At 34.6% G+C, this 25,834-nt stretch overlaps 4 protein-coding genes across 5 annotated transcripts; 3 read left to right on the plus strand and 1 right to left on the minus strand.

The window, feature by feature from the left end:
* Positions 1 to 851: 851 nt before the first annotated feature.
* LOC121794696 lies at positions 852 to 8,120 on the minus strand. Its single transcript, XM_042192976.1, has 7 exons — positions 7,980 to 8,120; positions 7,852 to 7,911; positions 6,557 to 6,595; positions 3,277 to 3,408; positions 2,381 to 2,628; positions 1,965 to 2,181; positions 852 to 1,242 (listed from the first exon to the last, which is right to left on the minus strand). The coding sequence occupies exons 4-7, from the start codon at positions 3,403 to 3,405 to the stop codon at positions 1,120 to 1,122; spliced, it is 717 nt and encodes a 238-aa protein (XP_042048910.1). The 5' UTR covers positions 3,406 to 3,408; positions 6,557 to 6,595; positions 7,852 to 7,911; positions 7,980 to 8,120; the 3' UTR covers positions 852 to 1,119.
* Positions 8,121 to 11,395: 3,275 nt separating this feature from the next.
* LOC121794697 (MADS-box protein AGL42-like) lies at positions 11,396 to 15,858 on the plus strand. 2 transcript variants are annotated; one of them, XM_042192977.1, is made up of 8 exons: positions 11,399 to 11,566; positions 11,732 to 12,402; positions 14,444 to 14,519; positions 14,962 to 15,029; positions 15,104 to 15,203; positions 15,282 to 15,323; positions 15,416 to 15,457; positions 15,536 to 15,858. In XM_042192977.1, exons 2-8 carry the CDS (start codon positions 12,221 to 12,223, stop codon positions 15,653 to 15,655), a joined length of 630 nt encoding a protein of 209 aa, XP_042048911.1. In that variant the 5' UTR covers positions 11,399 to 11,566; positions 11,732 to 12,220; the 3' UTR covers positions 15,656 to 15,858. The 2 variants fall into 2 exon arrangements, with proteins under 2 accessions (XP_042048912.1, XP_042048911.1); XM_042192978.1 differs by having other exon boundaries at positions 11,396 to 12,402; positions 14,968 to 15,029.
* Positions 15,859 to 20,846: 4,988 nt separating this feature from the next.
* LOC121794698 lies at positions 20,847 to 23,835 on the plus strand. Its single transcript, XM_042192979.1, has 4 exons — positions 20,847 to 21,495; positions 21,561 to 21,637; positions 21,716 to 22,585; positions 22,980 to 23,835. The coding sequence occupies exons 1-4, from the start codon at positions 21,324 to 21,326 to the stop codon at positions 23,673 to 23,675; spliced, it is 1,815 nt and encodes a 604-aa protein (XP_042048913.1). The 5' UTR covers positions 20,847 to 21,323; the 3' UTR covers positions 23,676 to 23,835.
* A 1,053-nt stretch (positions 23,836 to 24,888) lies between these two features.
* Positions 24,889 to 25,834, plus strand: LOC121796509. Its single transcript, XM_042195343.1, has 2 exons — positions 24,889 to 25,342; positions 25,425 to 25,834. Exons 1-2 carry the CDS (start codon positions 24,889 to 24,891, stop codon positions 25,832 to 25,834), a joined length of 864 nt encoding a protein of 287 aa, XP_042051277.1.

Below are 25,834 nucleotides of genomic sequence, written 5' to 3' on the forward strand. Positions count from 1 at the left end.
GTAGAGTAGAGAGTATTGGTGCGTGAAAAGTGAATGAGGATTGGATATTTATAGTGGTTTAATTAGGGTTTAAATAATTTTAAAAAATAAAAATAAAAATGCAAAAATCGAAGAGATCGGGCTTGGGCTCGACGCTGCAATGGATGCCCGATCAGGTGCGAGATCGGGACGACTGACCTTTTGGTCGCGCGGCTCGGGCTCGGGCGCTTGCAGTGGATGCCCGAGGACGCCCGAGCCCGATCTCGGGCAATCGGGCGTGAGATCGGGCATCCACTGTGGATGCTCTAAGAGAAATACTAGTAGTTGTCATTAGAGCATCCGCAGCGGTGCTTGCTGCGGAGGACGGCGTCCGTGCCACTGGTACGGCACGCCCCTGTCCGCTGTTGTGCTCTTGCCAACGGCACGGCTCTGCTCGATACATAGAGCACGTCCGTGCTGCTGAGCAGAGCGACGTGGCGCTTTTCTATTGGTCGTTGGCATTTTCTTTTTCTTTTTTTCTTTTTTTAATCGAACATAATACCAAAAATAAAAAAAAATATTTTCGGATTCCCAAAAATATAGCCGCTTTATTACCGTGTTTTTTAATTTTTTTTTTAAAAATTAATCCCCAAATCATCTATAAATACTCACATTCATCATCCATTTGGGCGAAATTCAGCCACGAGTAGTGGATTTTTTTAGTTTTATAAATTTAATTATGTAATTTTTAATTTTTAAGACTTTAATTATAAAATTTTTACTTTTTTTGTAATTTGTAATAGTATTCCGAATATTTTTAATGCATTTTAATATTGTAAAAATGTTTTTATTTAAATTGAATAATAGAATGGTGGAACCCTTGAGCATGGATATGAGTGTTATGCTCTTGGGAAAGAGCAGAGAGTAAAAAATTAATAAAAATAGGTCCGGGCCCACATCCGTGCTCTTGTCTTATACAACCGCATATGCAAAATAAAAAGGAGCAATTTCATTGTACACTTTACCAAACATTAATCCGTTTTAGATAAATTTGAGGTCCAATAAACTCACGTCTTCTTTGGCGAATATATAGACAACCCACCGCTGGCAGCATGTCTGCATTGCAATGGAAATCTACACGGCGACTTGAAGATGCCTTAATCAAGCAAATGCTACATCAGATCGTAAGATATACTTGATGCCCTTACTCACATTTCGAGCTTCATGCAGCATGCACTTATCACCATGAATGTGAAGCAGAGCCATGCCTTCTGTCGGAGCTACCTGCAAAAATTTGATAGTTCCATCATCTAATTACTACATGACATCATCTCTGATGTGCCACAAAATTAGCTAAATAATTCGGTTGGAATTACTGCGCTCCCTAATCTCAGATGCATAACAATTCTACAAATCTAATAATTCAGTTAATGAATATGGTAAGGCCATTATGCTTAGGTGAAATTTATTGCAAATACAAGGAACTTATAAAGCTTTTATTGGATTTTGCGTGTGACAAGTGCAAAACTATAGAGGAGATAGCACAGTGGGAGGCAGCCATATGATACCAACGAGACTAAAGATTTACCCAGTGTTAGTAATTTTATCATTGCACTTTGCAATGTTCGAGATTCAGTGTTTTCATTCTGGACAATAAGATGAAGTGCAGCACAAGATCAGAGATGATTGAACAAGAAAGGGAAAGTTGTTTTGGTATTTAAACACTCAGTAAAAGATTAAGAATTCGTAGGAATGGTCTTAGGATCTCAGGCACAGGTTTTCAAGGATAAGAAAAGGAGTTTTAAAGGTTTATGAATAGGGCTGCCAAGGCAAGGAAAGAAAAAAAAGAGAATTAAAGTTTCCCTCCTGAAGTCCTTTAGGAAAGAAATGCTTATCAACTAAATCTCAATTTATTTCTAGAGAGACAACAACAGAGGAATTGAACTAACAGAATTTTTAAATGTAAGCTACCACTCAAGGCAAAAAAGAAGTTAAATAGGATGTACCTCAGCGACCAAAGCATTTCTAGGGCCATAAAACACAGTCTCCCCTCCAACTAGTGGATCCAAAGAGTCTTGAGAGCTACTGTCGTTTTTAGATTTGGCTTTACTTTTACCAGGGGCACCACTTAGATAGATCAATAGTGTATAATATGTACGTCCTCCTTCTCCCAGATCAACACTCTCATCAATATGTCTACCAAATCGTTGACCAGCAGTGTACCTGTAACTTAGATTATTAAGATCAACCACAAGCATATAGACATCTTCTAATACAGATACATGATTGCCACCACAAGTACAACACACAGGAAGATCACATTGAATCAAAGGATTCTCAAATCTTCAGCATCGTAGAAGACAATGCCTCAGTGACCACATAAGTGGAATCCAAGTCTGCAGATGGTGCAAATGTCACATACCGATAAAACCTTATATTTGGATTCAACCCGACTGCAACTTTTCCTCGAATCTTGAAATCTGAAAAGAACTTGTTGAGTCCAGCACTCCATATTGCCTCTGCAAGAGCAGGATCATTAACAGCTATCCGATCATTGTCTCTATAAGCCTCTCCCATTGTGGGACCAAGACTCCCTTGGTGAACAAAACCAATTGCCTCAGCAGCATCTCTAAATGCTTTTGACTCAGCAGAGGTGAGATAATTTTGGATCTGAATACCTTGAACAGAAACAGGGGAAGAACAACACACATAACGTGAGACGAGTTCGAAAGAACTGAAGGTAAAATAAAATACAAAGCATGGCGTTTATTGTTAACCAAGCTGGCCAATACCATAAAAATGGTCATACCAAGTACTCCGACCAATTATAATCCAATCCCAACTTCTATATACAGCCGAAAGTATTTCAGAACTCAACATCATCTGATATCTAAGTCCAAAATCCTTTAAATCACAAACTATTTATGAAATCAATAGAAAGACATAAGCAATTGAGATACAACTTTGTTCTTAAACATATCCAGCCCAAATTATCACAAAATCGAACAAATTTATTCCCAATTCTGGAACAATTTAGTAAATACAGAAAGAGCGTAGAACAGGATAACTTCTATTACAGCCGTTGCACGCATACTGACAGCATAAAATGCAAAACCTAATTGAACCTCACAAAAGAAGAAACTGCAGTAGATTAATTAGTTCACATGATTAGCGTATTCAATCATTAAAATCAGCACCGGATAAACTTTTCAAAAACAAGGGGGAGTGGAATCCAATCTTCAAAACCGCAATTTATATAAAAAAAAATTGATACAGCAAATGAAAATGGCTGTTGAATAAATGGAAAGGGTAACTCACAGTAATCAGATCATCGCCTTTGAGGTGAGAGATCTTCAAATTAGACTTGGGTTTTACACATGGCCAGTCGGATTTAGATTTCTTGTTTGGCATGGCTGTTCTTTTTCGGTCTCCGATTGTTCTCTTCATTTTCTGGAGGTCATTCATTGAGTTTAGATGCCCTCAAACGTGGAAAAATTGATGGGCCATAAATGGGATGGATCAATAATGTAACTGATTATTTGGGCTATGTTATTCTAACGATTTGGCTAACTTTGGCCCATTAATTTGCCAGAAAATTTATCTGATTTTATCTTTTGATAATTTGACAATTATATAGAAGAATTTGAAAATTCTCATCCTTTAAATTCCTTCTTTCGTTTCTCTTGCTACTTCCTCCGTCCGAGCTAAGATGACACAATTTTTAGTCAGCACATGGTTTTAGTAGTTGTTGGTTAATGTGGTTAATTGGAGAGAGAAATAGTGAGTGTAAGTATTAAATGGAGAAAGAAATAAAATTAAATATTTAATTCAAGAGAGACAAAAGTGGTTGGGTGTATTAACTGAAGAGAGAAAGTTATCAAAACTAGAAATGTGTCATCTTGATTATGACAAATTAAAAAATAAAGTGTATCATCTTAATTGGGACGAATGAAGTATTATCTATTAAAAAAGTTTCAGTCAATTATAGTGAAAATAAGGAACATAAGGATTTTCTTTTATAAATGAAGAGGGAAAAGAAATTAAAAACTTAAAAAGCTATAGTTTTCAATTCTATCGTTTTCTCAATTAAATTTACAAATGAAGAAGAAAGAGAGTGATCAATTGCTAACTCATCATTTAATTGCTAACTACAACTAATTTAAAATCATAAGATTTTAGAAATCTTGTGGTCTAAAATTTATCACGAGTAATTTTCGTTTTTATTAATTAAATCGAAAAAGATAAAAAACTACCAAATTAGGGTTTTGGATGGAAATGTTAATATAGTGTTTCGAAAATATCAACGCAATGCTTTGAGAATGTCAACACAATGCTTTGAGAATGTTAACACATTGCTTATATTGACATTTTACATGTATTATATTGGCATATTTTATATACTATGTTGACATTTGTTGCTGTACAAAAAAATTGAAAATTTTCAATTTTTTTTAAAATTTTAACATCGGAACATATCCAAGTGAGATCTCATTATAATCCTTATGAAATTATCTTTAATTTGATATATGTTGTGAGAAAACATAATTTAAATCAAGAAAATTATATGCATTTTAAAGTTATGGATATTTTTCAAATATTAGTTATAACTAATTTGTTGTAAATTGACCTTAATACCTTTATTGACGTTTTTTGTTGATCGTATTAACATTCCGGGCTGATGATCTAGGTCTTGATTTGAATATCTAACTACTATTATTTAATTGTAGTTAACAATTAAGTATTGAGTTAGTAATATAACACTCTTTAGTAGAAGAATAACGTAAAACTAAACGTGTGTAGAAAAAATGACTCAATTTTGATTAATAGGTATATAGAAAAATAACTCAGGTTTGATTAAAATGCGTAAGTAATTTCTTCAGCATCAAGTAGGGAAAAATGACTCAAACTCTGATTAAAACGTATGTTGAAAAATGACTAACTTTGATTATGTAATCTTCACGTAACTGTGCCCACATATTAAATATTGTTGACAACTGATGTTAAATTTATCAAGTTGTTCCAGAAGTTGGAAAACCATTATTTTTGTTGATGAATGAACAGAAATTTAATTGCTATGGTGGACTCAAAACCAAGACTATTGGTCTTGTACATTAATCATTTTAATTCACGCAGTCGAAGTTGGAGTATGATGACATTAAGGAGATGACGTTCTTCAATATTACAAGGTCTTATCATTATAAATAATTTCAACAATAACTTTATTTTCAATATTAGCAATATAGATACCCAAAAATATTTCAATAACTTAAAAAGGACTTAGGCATGGGTTTTAATTTCTACGCTGGTGTGAAATTTAATTGAGAGGCTGTGTGTACTAAAAGCTAATGCTTTAATCCTGATAATTTTTCCAATTGTAGAAAAAAATGGATGTGTTTACTTCACTACAAATAAAAATGGTATTATTGTTGATACAATTTATAAAATGCAAAAAAATTGTATTGGACCTATGGTAATGGTATCCGTTTCAATTAGGATTTTCAAGTTCATATTTAAAGTTTATTAATGGCAATAAAAATTTAATGGTGCATCTTCCATAAATATGTTGAAAATCAGGATCGAGTTAAAAATGGTCTATTTTTTGCAATTAACCCGTTCATAAACTGATTGCTTAAATTCTTGAGATAGAGTGCACATATCAGTTTGTTGATTAATGAGTTTTGATTACCATTTAATGCACATTTACGACCTTTACCTCCTAGCAATGGGGGTTATAAAATTATTTTTTCTAGCAACGAGGTCTCTTTTCTTAGAGTAGTACTTCGCATAATCATGATATACATCTATATAAGCTTTTTAGATAATAAATAAAGCTAGCACTAATCTATTGCACGTCTAGAAATTAAGTGATACTATAATTTATCAGGTCCACACTTTAGATATTTAACCAGTATCTTAATTTCTCATTAATTATAGCGAGCTATCTCTTTAGGCTGTCTTTGTCAATTGTCACTGAGAATCACTAATCAAGGGATAAGTTGATTATCTTAGACATGTTGATATGTTAATTTGGTCAAATGATTAATCAACGATTAAGTTAATAATGTTAGACAGGTTTGTAAGTTACATTTTAAAAATCCAAAATCCTAATAATTATAATACTTCAATGATCTATTTCATCAATGATGAAAATTAAACACCTTATTATAATTAAATTTTATGATATGGAGTACAAAGAACATCCTACCTATAAATCATGTGTACTACCGTTATAGTAGTAGTACTATATATTGTGAAGATGCATTAGTTTCTCAATTTTTTAATGAATCGAGTATTGGTCTCTTAAATATGAGCTGTCGCAAAAAATATTTGAAATGATGTTTTTTGTATTTCATGTGAGTAATTAGCATGGATTTATGACTTGGTCAAGTAAAAACATGCATATATGTGGGTGAAGGCAACGAATCCACACAGACAAGCTTAAGCCCCTATTGAATTGAATTTTTAAATGTTTTTCTTCTATTCTTTTTAAAAATTTATCCAAATTTTATGCAAATTATTATAAAAAACCTTTATTAATAATCTAAATTACAAAAATAAACTTTCAGAGAAAATAAAATTTTGAAAATATAATTCTTACCAACGCATTTTTGCGTCCGCCCACACAGAAGATGATCACCTGGTTGGTTTATACTTGTTAGATTTTGATTTCTTTTTCTTTGAATGATACCAATACATTTGCTGAATATAAATAACTTATACTACTGACTACGGAAATTTTCAATTAATACTTGACACTTCATCCATCTTGATGCATTTTTTAATAGCACTATAAATACATACAAATATACAGAGTCGGAATAGTATAGCTAAAGGTTAGTACTGGATATCGATCACGGGGAAACCAGACACAAACTGTCTATCCTCTACTAAAACTCAATTACTATTTGGAAAACCGAAAGATTTGAGAATTTTTGAAAACAAAGAAAAGTTTAAAAGCAATAGATAACTAATTGCAAATAAATCACGGAGATAAAAGTATAGAGATAAGGGAATTCCAGGGATGTGCGTTCACAGTTATGGTTATACAAATTCCAACTACAATACCCTAGCACAATTCTTACTTTGATAGAACGAGTCACCTAGATTATGCTCATGCGATGCAAACGTTGATTACAAACATTAGGATTGTCAATCCTAAATACGTAACTCCTAAAAGCTCCTAAGACCCTTGAAAAGTCATCACTCTCAATTAACAGTGCCGTTTTAAAGGAAGCTAATTGTAGTCCTCATCCCTCCGGCGTCGCCGTCGCCGTCGCCGTCGCTCCACCGGCGGCGTGTTACCTCCATCACCTCTTTCCTCTCCCCCTCCTTTCTCTCCCTCGGCTCCCCCTCTCCTCTCCTATCTCTCGTCTCTCCCTCTCTTCTTCTCTCTCGGTCGACTGAACAAAATTCCAAATTCCAGTCTGCTTCTTCCTTGATTTCGTCGGAGTCGCCGAAGTCGTCGGCTTCCGATTTCTCGGTTTTGCCAGAGTCGCCGTCGCAGTGAAGAGGTTCTGACGCCGATCCGCCGCTGCCGTCGTCCAGCCACTGCCTCCGTTAGACGCCGGAAGAGTTGTTGCTGTCGCCGCTGGGTCAGGCTGTTGCTGTCGCCGCCGGGAGCCGCTGCTCCGTCGGTGTTCATGCAGCCCCGAAACATGGTCGCAACCCCCAACTTCAAACGGGACAGTCCCGATCCACCTCCGAACAGCCCCGAAACCAACCCGAACAATCCCGAAAGATAAGTTCTTGCACTCAAATTACGTCTTTTCGCATTTCGATTTTGCCGTGGGAAAGTTCAATTGTGTTAAATGCTTGAGTTATGCGATTAGTTCGGTTGATGCTATGATTATGCATAAATTGCTGATTGAAACTTGAAATTGGGAGGGAGTATACCTTCAACGGATTTTGAGAGAATTATCGATAGCTCCCTCTCTCGAATTTGGTTCTCGATTTCTGCCGGAAGAAGATCGAATGAATTGATTTAAAAAAACGTGTAACATAAATGAAGTTTGCAAGATTACCTTGAGTAGGAAATTAAAGAATAATTGTTTTGCTGCAGAGACTGGACAAATGAATGGTGCAACAAATATTATAGAGGATGAAGATTTGGTTGAGATGTGGAAGAGATTTAGGGAGTAGGGAATGAGATTTATGGAAGAGATGGGAGGGACGGTGTAAGCAAGTTGCCTGACATTCCTATCTCTAATTAAATGCAGCATTTAATGCTCTGTCTGAAAAAATCTGCTCTTTTTTTTCTTTTTTATTTTATTTTATTTGTTTATTAAATTAATAATTTAGTATTTGTTCACTTGTTCATTTAATTTGATGTAGGTATAATCGGTTCAAGTTCGTGACCGTCCGCGTTGAAGTACCCGCTTTCGTAGGATGTATTAAATTTTATTGGACTTTTGTTGGATGTATCGGACATTAAAATTTTGATTATGGCACCTTATTTATTTATTTAAATATATTATATTCATATATGTGTAATATTTTTATGTGTTCTATTTACTTGCATAACGTAAAAACAAACAATGACAATCTATCGTAGCTCGGATTTAGTCGCATAAAAATCACTTATATAGGTAATCAAGCTAATAATATAGTTTGTAATAATATCGTCTTAGCGGGTCGTTACATACTATCCCCCTTAAAAGAAATTTCGTCCTGAAATTTAGGAAGTATTTAGACAAAAAGCTCGGGACATTTCTCCTTCACTGTAGTAATCGACTTGTTCCGAAGCTGCTGCACCATTCGATCTAGTATTTTTACTGGCTTTTCTTCGTAACTCAGGTCAGGTTCTAGAGCGACTTCTTCGTGACGAATCACATGTTTTGGGTCGAACACGTACCTTCGAAGTTGGGAGACGTGGAATACGTTGTGTACGTTCCCAAAGTTGGGTGATAATGCCAAGCGATATGCTACTAGGCCCACTTCCTCTAGAATTTCATAGGGTCCAATAAATCGTGATTTTAGCTTACCTTCGAGTCCATATATGGTTATTCCTTTGGAAGGGGATACTTTCAAAAAGACCTTCTATCCGATGTTAAATTTCAATTCGGTTCGACGTTCGTCGGTGTAGGATTTATTTATTGTTATAATATTTTTTTTTTGGCGTTTTCTACAGTGGTCAATGTCTTGCCTCCCATGAGGGTCCCACGCGAGGAAATATAGAGTTGATCTAACCGTTTTAACTTTGGAACTGAATTTGGGATTCCAAGAGAAATATTCGAATCGTTCTTGCTTTGTGTAGGCTCCAAGGTAACCATGAAAACAAAACAATTATAATTATTTCAATTACGTGAGTGTTTGGTTCACCACAAACTTTCACTAGTAGCTTGCAACAAAGGTTTTCATGAAGTGCAAAGACTAGGCGCAATTGGGCTCATTATGCTCACTCCCAGAAAAGAAAAGATACAACTTCGAAGAATGGACATCTTGAGGTTCATGGTTTCACCGATGCTGATTGGGCAGGAAATCCCAACGACATGAAGTCTACAACATGTTATTTCACCTTCGTTGGTGGGAACTTAGTGACTTGGAGGAGTAAAAAGCAAAAGGTGGTGGCCTTATCAAGTGCAGAGGCAGAGTTTCATGGGATTAAAAGTGGTTTGACTGCAATACTGTGACTGAGAAGATTGATGGGAGAAATCAACTTGCATCCTAACAAATGTCAATTATACTGTGACAACAAAGCTGCTATAAGCATCTCAGAGAATCCAATCCAACATGACAGGAATGAACATGTGGAGGTAGATAGACACTTTATTAAAGAGAATATTGAAAATGGCATTAAGGAGATAGACAAGACCAGCTTGCTGACCAAAGCAGTTAATGCCAGAAGCTTTAAAGAAGTACTGTGCAAATTGAGTGTTGGAGATCCCACCATTCAATTTTGAGGGGGAGTGTTAGAAATAAGACAAGATTTCTTTAGAATCAATTACTCTAATCAAGGAATGAGTTAATATTTTGTATGAATTAGGAGATTTGATTATTCTTTATATGGGAAAAATCATACCATGTACATCATACCCTATGCCCTATTTAAAGGGAGTAATACTCAATGAAAAACTCACTCAATTCCATACAAACTAACCATTTAACATAGGCCTCCAACATGTTGGACATATGGGGGATGTAGACATTTTGCTTTTGGGATGCTCATTGGTGCCGACAGGGGCGGGGCATGAATTTGTAGGGAAGAGGGCAAATTTACCTAGAAAGAAAATTTAAGAATTTGAAGAGGGACATTTAGTGAAAAATTAAAAGAAATAAATTTTATAATAGACGTACGAAAAATTAAAAGAAATAAATTTTATAATAGATTTACGAAGGAGAAAATTTGAGGTGGGAAATGCCCCTCAGTGCTTAATAAGTTAATATATCCGCCCCTGGGTGCCGACATGGAGACATCAAATATGTTGACTTACAATAGTCACTATCGGACACAATGCAAAAATTTAGAATGAAAATCGAGGGTAAAAGAGATTTTTGAAATGTAAAACAGTCATGAATTAAATAAGATAACAGTAGTAAAATATAGTAGGAGTATTAAGGTACTGGGAGAGAACAAAACTAAAAAACAGCAACTTGATAGAAATTCGTTTGATACATATACTCCACGTTTTTTAATAATGTTTTAAAATTATTTCCTCAATTAATAAAATTAAAAAATCAAACAACAAAGGCAACTCGCGGGTCTGCGACTCTGCGAGTAGGCTTCAGATCGCGACACCATTAGATGAAAGGCCGTGGGCACATGACTGAACAACTACCGCCTCACTCTCGGAATTGAGACTACACGAAACACATGCAACATATGCTGACCGCATTCTGTTGTGAGGGAACGGTATCTTCCATTGCTCAAAGAATCCACAATAGCAACGGACTAGCAATAGCCTAGTCAAAAACTCCTCATGTCCCATCATCGTGCCCTTCCCACTGCCCTAGCCAAGCAACAACCTAGCCCAGCAAATAAATTAGCAAATACGATAAATTCATTTTAATTGTTGGTGTTTATCAAATATTTAAAAAAATAAGTGCAATGAGTTGTAAATATAGAGTATAAATAAAAAATTTTAAAAAATCGGTTAGCCGATCGCTCGCCGGTTAGTCCGCGCCCGACTTCTCGGGGTTTGTTTTTTCATCCATTCGGTTAGCCTACCGCAGTAGTGGACTAGCCGAGCGCCTTAGACGCTCGCCGACGGCTAGGGCGGTGTCCAGTCCACCACCGTGGATGCCCTAAATTGTGCCAAATAGGCGGAGCCACGTGACATATGGGATACCCAATTGGCCACTGGCTTCGAATTGGTGTACAATAAGATGCGCTGTCAGAAGTGGATTTGTTGACGCATCACATCAAAGTACGATGATGTTAATGTTATACTTACTTACTGCCTCCATTTATCATTAAAATTTCCTCTTTCTGCAAGCTCATCCTCCCATACCTCTAAACAGTCAAGTTCCATTTTTTATAATATAACAACATTTATAGAAAACTAAAACAAAACACGGATTTTTATTTATTATTTTTATTTGGGCCTTTTCCTCTTTGTGTAGCTTTCCCTTTTCGTGGGAGGACCGGGGTGATGATGATCAATATGGAAAGGTTGGATTCTTTAATTTGCGGTATGAAAATAAAGAGATTGTCTTCATCAATAATTGTCAGATAATTAAAATTGAAAAGGAAAAAAAACCCTTTGTATTATTCTTGTTGCTCAAATATTCTCGGCTCATTCCATTTGTTGAAATGGTTTCTCTTGTTCTTATTCAGTGTATCTCTCTCTCTACTTCCCCATTGTGGTTTCCAGCTCAAGTTCTTCTTCTCCGTACTACTGATTTGTTGCGGTTGATTTTGTTTTTTTAGCACAAGATTTTATCATTTGTTAGTTTTCCTATTTTGGCGTAGTCCTGCCCGAATTTGATTAGTCAATTCTTGAAAAAAGAAATCTAGGGTTCATAGCTTGTAGCGCCTTGATTGAGCACATTTTGATTTCTTGGCTTGTAAAATTAATTAGGGTTTATAGGGTCATTGGAAGGTTCCCCCAATCTCCTGATCTACAATTCTCATTTTTTATCCATAAATATCTCACTCATTTCTCCATATAACTCCCTCTCTCTCTCTCTCTCTCTCTCTCTCTCTCTCTCTCTCTCTCTCTCTCTCTCTCGTTTCTCTTTCTGGGATTCATGGGAGTTCATCTTTTGTCCTTTTTGTAAAACTTTCCCACAATCAAATTGATTGATAGCTAGAAAGAGGGGGGAAATGGTGAGAGGGAAGGTGGAAATGAAGCGGATTGAAAATCCAACAAGCAGGCAGGTGACCTTTTCAAAGCGCAGAAATGGGCTATTGAAGAAGGCGTATGAGCTCTCAGTTCTCTGCGATGCAGAAGTTGCTTTGATCATATTCTCTCAAAAAGGAAGACTTTATGAGTTCTCAAGCTCCAAGTGAGTTATGTTATGCTCTTCACTCATTTTTAATCATAAGATTACTATTTCTTTCTTCATTTTCTTGCAACCAACCAACAAATTAAGTCGGTTTGAGTGGATAATTTGTTCCTTCACAATTAATTATTTAATGTTCTTGATTAACTTTGATCAGTGTGCACTTGTTTTGGCTTTTAATTCCACTTGCTATTGTACTACTCTCATTCACTGTTATATATGCTTCTATCCCTATGATGATTCAAATATTGACTAAGTACATTTGGAACAGTAATTTCTCTCAATGTGGATGTGTGCCTAGGTACTTATTTTCAGAAAATAAGGGTCTAATATCAAATTTTATCTACTACTCCTATAAGGAGTGAGTAAAATGATATTTATTGCCTTATTGGAGTTTACCACAGTATTTTATAAACATGAATAAAATATAAATTAGGTTACAAGTTCGAAACATTTTCAAGTTTTGGAATCCTCATGCATAATTAGGAGCATCGCTAACATTAGATTGGTTTCTAAAATTTAGTTCAACTGTGGCCTAAATGATTATGATGAATATTTTACTTGTACTTGCTATAAATTGAGTGGGGTGTTGCATTAATTTACATGTTTCCTGAGCGATTTAACTGCTGAAATATGTGTAATAGCACTCAATTAAATGACAAAATCTGCCGTTAACTAGGATGAATTTTTATGAGCCATTACTGTCTATGTCTATTCACATTTATACTAATTTATGAGCTAATATTATTGTACTTAACCTTCGAAACTTGGTTGGTCATTGGTTTATAAGGTGTGCACGGTAACTAGATTTCAAATTCTGCCAACATTAATTGTACACTTAGACTAGGTAGCTGGCTGAATAAATGACAAGTTTTCATATGTAGTAGTATTTGCTACCAGCTTCTGCTGCATTACATCTGACCACAGTTCTTCAAAAATATCTGAGTTCTTGAGCACTGTTTTGAAGCTACGCATGATTTGGTATGTGATTATTTTAATTGCGGATGGAGGGGTATTATTTTTTGGTTGTAAAGAAATTTCCAGTATATGTTTCCACTTTATTCAATATTCTAATCGTTGACGGAGGGAGTATCACTTTTAACTGTTACCTTGATTGTTTGGTTGCCTTTGGTGTTAGATAGGTAAACTAAACATACATGAAGTCACTTACTTCTCACTTTATAAGATACTAGCTACTAGCATCTGAACTTGATTTTTATCATTTTAGTTACCAAACAATAAAAGTATAGAATACTAATAATAGAATTTAATTAGCAACTGAAATAGGTTGGTATGATTATACAACTATATATCTTTAGAAAATGTAAGGTTGGAGAGAGATTTGGTTTACCAATATCAGTTAATAAAGAAGATCAGAACATATACATGATAAAACCAGTACCAATTATATGTTTATTAATAAGGTAACTACAAGTATATTTTTCTGGTATTTTCCTATTCATTTTATTATGGTTTCAAGCAACGGTAGTTATTTATATAGGACTTGAGATCAACAATCCAACTTTTGGTGTCTCATTTGTGTTTCACCATGATTTTGTTTTAATTTGTTTTTCAGACTAATTATACAAATATTAAGTAGGGTTCTTTATTTCCATTCATTTGTAAATAATTAGCTTGCAACTCTTAGTTACTGGTATTACTTTATTATTCTAAATGTAGAATGCATAATCCTCTTAAGTTTCATTTTTTTATAATAACTCTAAATCATGCTACTACTATCCTTATATAGTACTAATGGAGTAGGAAATTTAATAGTAAGGCATGAGTAATTTGAACACAAGAAAAAACTATGGGACAGAATTTAAATCTAATACATGCAATGATCAATAAAAACATCATAATTTCACCTGCATTTCAGTAGTGTATAGTAGGAGTATATTTTATCATAGCACTAAAGATGCTTGTAATGTGTAGTTGTCCACATACTAATTGCTATGAACACGTATAGAATTTGATGGAGAATAAATCTTTCACTTTACTTTGAATATATCTCATCAAATCTAATTTTGTTTATAATTTTTAGCATGCAGAAGTCCATAGAGAAATATCTTGAACGTGCAAGAGAAGAGCAGGGCAATGAAGTCGAACAACGCATGAAGGTTTGTTAAATTATTTTTTTCACTTCTATATTTACATGCATGTAATTGAATATCTAGTAAAATTTCAGTGATCCTAACATATTTCCACGTGGTAACTGGTATGTCCTACTAATTAAATTATCTTGAATCTGAATGAAGTTTAGGAATACCACTATCCAAAATATAAGCAAGTTGTGATCCTTTCTATTAAAGGCTCATTTACAATTATTTGCATGACAACATTACATATGCCACACCAATAACAATGTGCATACATGAATTTGGAAGATACCTTTTCTCGTTAGTTGAATAAATGAATTAAATTGGATCTTCTGTGAAACTAAAAGTGTGTGCCTTCAAGGGTTTGACATATGAATCATATATTTCAAAAAAAAATATGAATAAACCTAAATGTTAATTTGGCCTCATGGCTTATTCAATAGCATACTTTATATTAATACAGTTGCAGTATTTAAAGCATGAAGCAGCGTTGATGATGAAGAAGATAGAGCTACTAGAGAATTCCCAAAGGTTGCCTTTTCTCTCTTCTTTCACAAGTTGTAAAAAGTTGCTTCCTTCAAATAAATATTATATGGATGAAACAGGAAGCTTTTAGGGCAAAATCTTGGAGCTTATTCATTGCAAGAGCTCCACGAAACCGAAAACCAGCTCCAGCGAAGCCTGCACAACGTCAGGGCCAGAAAGGTAATTTAAATTTAATCATACCATTTCATCATGATCTATGTGTAAACCAGCTCTAATATACTATACTTTTTCTTCTAGGCTCAACTATACAAGGAGGAAACAGAAAAATTACTTGCAAAGGTACGATCTGCATGCAACACACTTGTGTTAGCTTCTGTAGACACATTGTCATTTGATAAGCATCATAAATTTTTAATATTTTGCAATTTCAGGAGAAGTTTTTGTTGGAAGAAAATTCCAAGTTGAGCCAAAAGGTAACTTTTTTACATCAATATATTTACTTCCATCTCCATGTTGGATTTTAAAGTTTAAAATATGGAATGATTGTGCAGTGTGAAGTGAGAGAGAGTCAGAGCCAAACCACACTGAGCTCCGAGGTTGTGACCGAGTTGTTCATCGGCCCACCAACTACAAGGAAAGCCCTTGATTTCTCAACTTTTACTAGCAAATAAAAATGCTTTTTTTTTCTTCTTGTGGCATACATATATATAGACAAGTATGTTTATCGTAAATATATACGTTAAACAAATAAATGTATTTTGTTGTTCAGTATATATATGACGTCAAATGTAATGGGATAGAATTCATTGTTCAATACTTAGGAGTATAAGGGATTGGACATCCTAAGATAAATTGGGCGATTGTGGGCTGGAAATTCTTTTGGATGCATCTTTAATCTTCCTTTTCACTATAATATACTGAGTACTGTACTCCATATTGTGCCTATGATTCCTCTTCAAAATCCATAGAAAAGCTAACAATACAAATATTTTCAACTCTAGGTTTGATAGATTTTTTTGGAAAATTGATTTGAAAGATGGTTGTGCTGTTGCGTTTGAAAGAAGGTGAGAGCCGAGAGGTAGATCTATAGTGTTGTTGGGTATTTGAGATTTCAAACAAGTCAAATTACTTGTTTATTTGTGTGTTTAATGGAGTAGTAATAAAAGTTATTGTCAGATAATACACAAAACTGCACATAACTTTTTTAAATTGGCCACACAATATGAAGTTTTAATTAATAGTAGTAGTATGTTATGCCAATTACTTGGTCAGATTTTGAATTGGATAATCTACAATCTGCATCCAACAACACACCCAAATCAGCTGAAACATAGCCATCATCACTAGGAAATTGAATCGATCGCATGAGTTTGAAAAGGAAAAGTAGTATTAAAATATGGTCACACAAGAACATGATGATGCACCCCAAATTATAGAAAACATCTTGTGATATAACTGACACAATCCTCCGTGAAATTTGGACATAGCAGTTTGTCAATAATTCATTTTCATATAATTGATTAGGGTGATATTGATACATGAAGTAGTGGTTTGGGTACCTCAAACTTTGTTTGCTTCGAAAAAGGCTAAAATGGCACGTATGCATATATGTGGGATTTGCTGCTATTGAATGTTGTACTCTAATCTTTCATTCCATCGCACCTACCTATCTATCTTACATTTCATGTACTCAAATTTCACAATTTTAAATTTTTTGCACTTGTTTGCATGAACATATTTTACTTCATATGTGACACGGTTTTCTTTTTAAAATGTCTCCAACCTTTTCAAAAAATATAAATATCACTTTCTTTATTTTATTCTCTCTTTACATAACACACAAAACAATATGGAGTAAAAAAACGCTCGACTTCAAACCTAATTTAGAACACATATATGTTTCAATCATTTAATGTGTAGTAAATACTATGCACTCGTTTGTCTCTCAAAGATTTTTGATATAGAGTATGTACATTTATCTCCATTTACACCTTTATGAGTTATGAAGCCTTTGGTAGTTAAACAGAAAGTAAAGAAAAAATCGTTTAACATTGAAATTTCGAAAAGAAGCTTTTTATGTTATGTAGGAATACCAATAGGTCAGTCAAAGGGATTTTAGGGCAATTTTATTCGGATTGTGAGTCTATCAGGTGCGATAATCAAACTATAATTTGATCAGGTTAGAAATTTCGACCTAACCCTATTAATCGTTCAAATTTTGGGATTGCCCAACGGCCTACTCGAAAGCTTCTATGTACTCATAAATAAGGGCAGGGATTGCACATATGTACAAGTAATCTTAGCTTAAATTTTTTTTGAACAGTTGTGACTTTGGAAAAAGTCCTCTAAAATAAGAATAATCAATTAATCATAGTAATAAATTTGAAAAAGGAATAAATGGTAGGAAAAAGGAACAGTGGTCCTACAGAAATTCTAAATGTTAGCAGCTATGGCCTATCTATGGGGACGGTGGATCACCACACAACTCTGATGATGGGACATACATACTTATATCAATCATATTATATTTTTTATTTATTTTTTAAGGTACATACTGGGTCTGTGATATTTTTAAGGTACATACTGGGTTGTTTTTATTCTAAATGTTTTTATTTAACAACTTTGAAAATATCATTTTAGATCTGTGAACTTTGAGTTAGTATCATTTGAGGTACTTTTTATTATTTTCAAGTTTTTTTAGACGAAAATACCCTCAATACCTTAAAGTGTATATATTTTTAATAAATTTATTATATACTCATATTTTTTTATAAATATCTTTACAATATATTTTTGACAAATTTTCTAAATATAATTTGACCTTAAATATTATCACTTAATTTTGTGACATGCAAGTAAAATTGCTTCTTCAATTTTTTATATTATTTTTTTTTTAAATTGAATAAAGAACTTTTCTTTAATAATAAAAAATTGAATAATGATCTTTTCTAGCATGTCACAAAATTAAATGATAATATTGAAGGTCAAATTATATTTAGAAAATTTGTCAAAAATATATTGTAAAGATATTTATAAAAAGATCTTTATTCAATTTTTTATTATTAAAGAAAGTTCTTTATTCAATTTTTAAAGAAAATTAATATAAAAAATTGAAGAATCAATTTTACTTGCATGTCATAAAATTAAATGATAATATTGAAGGTCAAATTATATTTAGAAAATTTGTCAAAAATCTATTGTAAAGATATTTATAAAAAAATATGAGTATATGATAAATTTATTAAAAATATATACACTTTAAGGTATTGAGGGTATTTTCGTCCAAAAAAACTTGGAAATAGTAAAAAGTACCTCAAATGATACTAACTCAAAGTTCACGGACCTAAAATGATATTTTCAAAGTTCACGGACCGAAAATGATAATTTGGCAAAGTTCGTGGACCAAAAATGATGTTCCCTCTTTATTTAATCGTTATACTTAAAATACTATAGAGCTTGTATTTACTTTCTCCGTTTCTTAAAAATATAACTTTCGAAGTGACACAAGTTTCAAAATGAAATTGAAAAAATATGAACGAGATAAAAATAAAAAGTGTGTTAGTAGAAAATAGGAATCATAACTTTTCTAAAATAGAGTGTTTCTATTTTAAGAAAATTGCCCAAAAAGAAAAGAGTTTCTATTTTTAGAAAACAGAGATAGTAGTATTTTATTACTCTGTAGTAGTATGCACTACTCCCCTTCCGTCCATGAAAAGTATGAACTTCTAATTTTGGAAACTCTTTTATCTCTAATAAGGTGTGACACATTCTCCACTAACAATACTTTAAGGTCATGTTTGGTTGTCAGGATTCTATCTGGGAAAGTAATCTGATTCCATAAATTTTAAATTCATGTGTTTGTTTTGGTTTTTAATCAAACTGGGAAAGTAGTCAGAATCCCGAGAACAAGGAAAGTTAATACAACTTTCCATGATTCTGAATCTCAACTCTTATTAGGTATTCTTTTTCCCAGTTTTATGATTCTTACATAATTAATGCAATATATTATTATTATTATTATTATTATTATTATTATTATTATTATTATTATTATTATTATTATTATTATTATTATTATTATTATTATTATTATTATTACTACTACTACTATTATTATTAATTAAAATATTTTAAAAATAATTTAAAATTATAAATCATGCTACTTAATTTCAATATAAAAAATAACTATAATTAAAATTATGATAATTAGAAAAATATTATTATAATAATTATATATAATTGTTAATATTATTATTATAATTAATAATTTATTACATAATTAAAATATATTTATATAATATAAATCATATAATAATAAATAATAATAATTATTTTATAAATTAATAATTAATCAATAAATTCTGGTGAAATTTTAAATTAAAATTTTTATTTAATTATAATTTTCATAAATATAATAATAATAATAATAATAATAATAATAATAATAATAATAATAATAATAATAATAATCATATGTATTATGATTATTATATATTACGATAAATAATCCATATTTAAACTATCCATTGTAATATAATAATATAATTATTATCATTTTTACTTAATATTTATTAAAAATTTTATATTATTATTATTTTTTATAAATTAAAAAAAATAAGTAGTACTCTATATTTTTAGATTGGTGTTTAAATTAAATATAAATTTAAAAAATCTTGATATTTTCCAAGAGTAGGAAAGTAAAGTTATTAGGAATCATATTCCAAGGATTCATTTTCCCAGGAATCATTTTATTTGTCAACTTTACTTTCTCGTCAACCAAACATGGCCTAAAAACTTTTTCTTTCTATCTCTCTTACTTTTCCAATTATACATTAAAACTCGTGACGAACTAAATGTCCATACTCTTTGGAGACGGAGGGAGTATTATGTTATTTGAACAATAAAATCTGAGTCTTGAAGCCAAACAATACATTAGAATATTATAGATAAATAATTTGTTAATCAGAGCCAGTGAGCAAAGCTTAGGGAGAAGGAGTGGAAGTTTATTTCTAAGCTATTGATTACTCCATTTCAGAAAAGGTCTTGTGTTGGAAAATATAAGCTAATTTTTGAGTCTTGAATTCAGCTAAACCGATGCTCACATTAAAAATAAAGAAAAATAATAGAACAGGGAGGTATTAACCGCTTTTCTTGAGGTGTGATTACATTAATTAGATTCTATGTGTCCAATATATTAAGAGCATCTCCAATGGTTCTGGACATGCCATAGGTCAGTCACAACTCCTCCTGTCACATCATCAGCACTTAAAAACTCCTTATGCCACATCATCAAGACAAGCAACTGGACAAGCAATAGGCTAGCCACAATAAACAAAATTATAAAAAATAAATAATTACCAATTACACAAAATACGTAATTAAATTTACGACACAGATACGGGAAAATTCAATAATAACATTTAAATTTTAAAAAGTACATTAATTAAAAAAAATTACATTAATTTAAAAAAACCCCTCTTCTACGCACGAGCCCCCGCCTCCGCCTCACTCGTCGTGGCCGTCGCCGTCGCCGCCGCCCGCGTCTGAGCCCCCCAACTGTGCCGCGGCGGCATCCAAATCGACCCGCATACTCTCGAGCATTGAGTGAAGAAACCTCTTCTCCACGGGGTCAGTTGCCGCCTTCCAGTCAACTAAGATCTTGTACATCTGAGCCCGCGTTTGTTGACGCGCAAAGAAGGCGAGCTCGGCTGTCGACTTGCCAACATGGGGATGCCGACTGGACCTCCTGGGACCCCTGGCGAGCCCGTTGCGCCCTCCTTTGACCAACCGGGTAAATGCGGCGAGTAAACGCGGGAGGGAACGGGAACTCCTGAACATCCTTGGGGAGATCGTGTGAACCGCCGCTGCTGCCGCTCTAATCATCGGTATAGTTCAGTCGCTGCTGTCTCTGTATACACTAGATCCAAATAGATTAGATTAGAAACACTGACTTATTCACGGTCATGTAGTGGCGAAATTTGAAAAAATATTATTGTAAAGAAATGTGTGGTGGTGTGGCATATACATATACTCCATATTGATAATATTGCAGATCCCAATCCTTAAAAATTATGGCACACGCACATGACACACACACACACACACAATATTGATGCATCTCTACAAATAAAAATCCAAGAAAGAGAGCGTGGTCATTTCGTCATCGTTCCTATTCCCAAGACCACCAAACAGAGAGACTGAGGCCCCCCTCCCCTCCACTAAAATAATTAACTGTTTCATTACCATATGCATATTTAGTTACTACATTTTTAAGTATCTCTATCACCACTGCGCTCCCCTCCCTCTCTTCCTCATTTTCAGCGCTTGTCTCATTCATTCATGGGCAGAGAGTGGCTTTGCGCCTCCTCCAGAAGGCGGAGGGCCAAGCAGGAGGAGAGCACCTCCGCCGGTTGCATGTGTGCCGTTTTTCAGCTCTTCGATATCCCTCTCAATCACCAACATTCCCTTCATCCTTTTCTTCAACAAGAAGCCACCACATTTCAACTTCAAGGTACTACTACTACTAATAATCTTTTTCTCTCTCTCTGTCTCTCAACACACAGTACTACCATGCAGGAGTGGAGGCGCCAAGAAACAGCTTGGAGCTGGAGGAGCCGCCCCCCATTAAACAACAAGAGAATTTAAATTTCCCAGTAAGTACTACTAATACTATAGAAATGAAATCTGAGTTAATTAGTTTCCATTTCATGAGCTGAAATTGTAAGGTTTAGGGTGGGATACAGATCAAAACAAGAGCATCGATTTCCAGAAAAGAGGATTCCGAGAGCATTGATTCACCCTCAACGAAGACCCCAAATCTTGTAGCCAGGCTAATGGGGCTGGATTTGCTTCCAGAAAGCAACAGCAGCTCCCCTTCATTCTCCTGTCCAGCAAAATCCCATCTCAACCAAACCAGATGCTTCTACGACGACGACATCAAAGTCGGCGCTCGCTCCCTGCCGGAAACGCCCAGAATGGAGTACCACCGCCTCTCGCTGCAGATAAACAAGGAGAACAGCAACAACACAAACGATGAATTCAAAAGCCCAAGGTCCAGATTCCGACAACAAGATGAGAACAGAAGCCCGGGGCATTACGCGAAGCAGATTTTGAAGCAAGTTAAAGAGAGCGTGAGCAGAAGAGTGGGGCTCGTCGACATCACCAACACAAACAGAGACGAAATCCGAAGAGATCAAAATCTCATCATCAAACTCTCCAAGAAGAACTCCATCGCCGCCAACGATACCAAGCAATCATCGCCCAAGTTGAGGATTTCAGACACCAACAAAAGTCCAAGAAACTCAACTTCTTCCGACACTAATCCGCCGCCACCGTCCAAGCCTAAGCATCAGCCTCCTCACAAGGAAAACAGCAAAGTGAGGGTGAAAATAGGCCCAAAAACAAGCGATCAAGCCATCAGAAACAAGAAAGAAGAGGCATTTGTCCGATCGCCGGCACCGAACAAAATGAACTCTTCGGAGAAGAAAAAGAAGTCCAAGAAAGCTCCATTGTCGAGTGAGTTCATTCATTTAAGTGGTCCCACAATTGTGCCGGTCAAGAAAGGTCCTTCCCCTCCTGCAACTAAACTACCTCAAAAACAGGTATTCAAGGCTCTCTGTTTTTTTTCACCATTTTTTATGGCTTTCTTGTTCATATCTGCAGCCTTTTTTCTTGGAAAGATTATACCTTCCGATAAAATACAATACACCTACTCATTTTCAGGCCCCAATCTATACATGCTAAATCACAAAATTGTTACAAATCGTAGCTTTTCTGGTCAAAAGGGTCATTGCTTGTTTATTCTTTATAATGTTTTTACTCGATAACACAAGTGGAGGAGTATTTAGTAAATCATAAAAATCGCGGAAATCATGAGAGGGAGCTAGAACAAATATAGGATAGAAAATCCAAAAATACATGCCGTTGTCAATATCAAAGTAATGATTTTTATTTGCATTAATATTTTAAAATAATTTAGCTTTTTTTGGGTTGCAGGTATCAGATGCTCTTTCATCGAAAAGGAACACACAGTTATCTAGTGATACGAGCCGGTCGTACAAGCAGCCGGATAAAATATTCGCCACAGCGCCACACAGCGGTAACGGTCGCGCCACCGCCTCCGCGGAGGAATACAGATGCTACATCCAGAAAATCCTCAAACGCTCCGGCATAATCGACAAATTAACCCCGCTAACTCTAGGCAAATGGCACACCCCTTCCCACCCCTTGGATCCCTCAATTTTTTACTACCTCGAGCTCTTCCACCCCGCCGCTGCCCCCTCCGCCGCCGTCATCAGCCGCCGCTGCAACCGGAAGCTGATTTTCCAGCTGGTGGACGAGATCCTGGCTGATATTTTGAGGCCGCACTTGGATTACAAGCCCTGGATTCATAAATCTCCGCCCGATCAATTCTCTTTGGTCGATGATCTGTGTGAGAGGATTGGGAATTTTCCGTCGAAGGACTGTCAGGTGCTTGAAGATATTGACTTGTTGGTGGAGAAGGATCTAAGGAAGACGGCGATGAATGGGTATTTTGAGGAGGAAGGGGAGCGGTTGGTGCGTGAGGTGGAAGCTGAGATTGTGGAGCGGTTACTGATTGAAACGGTGGCGGACGGAGTCCGTACGGAGAGGCAGAGGAGGTGGGCGGCACGTGACCAGATTCCACGTCAGGGAATCATCCACGTGGCATAATGGATTGTTGTACAAAATTACCAATAACTACTTTTTTTTTGTTAAATATATATATGTTTTTTTTAATCTTCCTTTTTTTTATTCTCAAGCTCTCTAATTATGATTAATGTACTTAATTAAATTCCTAGCTATGAATCATAAGGTTGTGTTAATTGCAAAATTAGTTTTAAATACACAATGCAAAATATAATACAGAGGTCATTGTTAGGCTATATGAAGTTTATTAATTTATTTTTAGTTCATTCTAAAAAATTCCGTGTAATGGTTCATTCATCTGGCGTGTGTTAAACATATTGCACATAAAATATTAATGAATTAAAAACAAACTAATAATGTTATCTAACAATGATTTTTCGTGTTTTGGTATGCGTTTTGCATTTAAATAAGTCTTGCATTAATCAAACTCCATGAATAATATAGTAGGAGTACTTAATTAAGAAAATACGTTCTAATTAAAATTTTACATACTTTAGCTAAAATGTGTATCGAACATTTAGAAGTGCACAAATTTCCATCCAACGTATATACACGCAAATGTGAGTATCTTTAAGTGGGGCTCATCTCTTGGAAATGTGTATATATACCCTAGCACAAAATAGCAGTACAGCATACTATTTATAAATAAAAAAAGATTCAAAATTATTTGTTTGTTTCTGTAAAAGTAAATAACGTTGGGAGAAATAAATAAATACCAAAATAAGGGACAAAGGGACAATGGGGCCTTGGGGGCCAGGGGTATTTTAGTAATTTCATAATTATTAATTTTAATTAATAAAAATTACCGATTATTTTCTATTTTCTTTCATTCACCGCTGTAGTCGTTCTCTCCTTTTTGCTAAACCTGGGAATCTGCCATGGAGCTTTCAGCTCGTCGCCGCCGCAGCATCCATTGTCGTTGCTGTTGCCTCCGCGTCGTTGTAGGCTTGTTGCTGCAACTGTCCTCGTTGTTGTCGCTGGCCGCTGCCTTGTCTTGTCTCCTGTCGTTTTTCCCCCAAATTCTGGCAAGTGTAAAATCAAAACTGCTATGGAGCATAGAAAATTAAGAGTCTGTTTGTTTTATGTTTAATTATCATGTTCATTGCAATTTGCATCAATCTTATAAATATTTGTAAGTGATGAAATTAATACCGGAAGAGGATTAAATCAAGAGAAGTCAGTGACACGGCCCGGAGATACTCGTTGGAGTTCGCATTATGGTACTCTCATCAACTTGATGCATTTATTTTCATCTATTAATGATGTTCTTGAGTATGTTGGGGAGAATGGTTATGAGGATGCACATAGGGCTGAAGCTTTGGATGTGCAAGAAATTCTAAATCATTTTGAGTTTATCTTTGTGTTGCATCTCATGAGGAAACTCTTGGGAATTACACATGATCTCTCTCAAGTTCTACAAAAGAAGGATCAAGACATTGTTAATGTTATGAATCTTGTCAAAGTAGCAAAAACACGTTTACAAGTAATGAGGGAAAAAGGTTGGGAGGTTTTGCTTACTGAAGTTACAAAGTTTTGTAGAACAAATGAGATTGATGTGCTTGATATGGAAGATGAGTGTGTAGTTAGAGGAAGAGGAAGGCGTAAAATTGAGAAAATTAAAAATCTCCACCATTATCGAGTTGAGTTGTTTTGTTCAGTCATTGATATGCAAGCTCAAGAGTTGAATCACCGTTTTAATGAAGTCAACACAGATTTACTTCTGTGTATGACATGTTTTGATCCTAGAGACTCATTTTTCTGCATTTGATTCAGAGAAGCTGCTTCGCCTTGCCAAGTATTATCCATCTGAATTTTCTGAAGTTACTTTGTATGAGCTTGAAAGTCAGCTTGATAACTTTATTTTTTATGTGCGCACAGATGAAAGGTTTTCAAAAGTATCGGGAATTGCAGGTCTTGCTCAGAATATGGTTTCTACAAGAAAACATGAGAATTTTCCGTTGGTTTATTTGTTAATTAAACTGTCATTGCTCTTACCCGTTGCCACTGCTTCAGTAGAAAGAGCTTTTTCAGTAATGAAGCTCGTTAAGACTTCTCTACGGAATCGTATGGGAGACCAGCTATTGAATGATTGCTTAGTTCCTTATATTGAGAATGATGTGTTTGTTAATGTAACTAATGAGGCTATTATGCAGCGGTTTCAGAAGATGAAAAGTAGAAGATGA

This window comes from Salvia splendens, chromosome 3 (assembly GCF_004379255.2).
Source record: "Salvia splendens isolate huo1 chromosome 3, SspV2, whole genome shotgun sequence".
In the NCBI taxonomy this organism is placed as follows: Eukaryota; Viridiplantae; Streptophyta; class Magnoliopsida; order Lamiales; family Lamiaceae; genus Salvia; species Salvia splendens.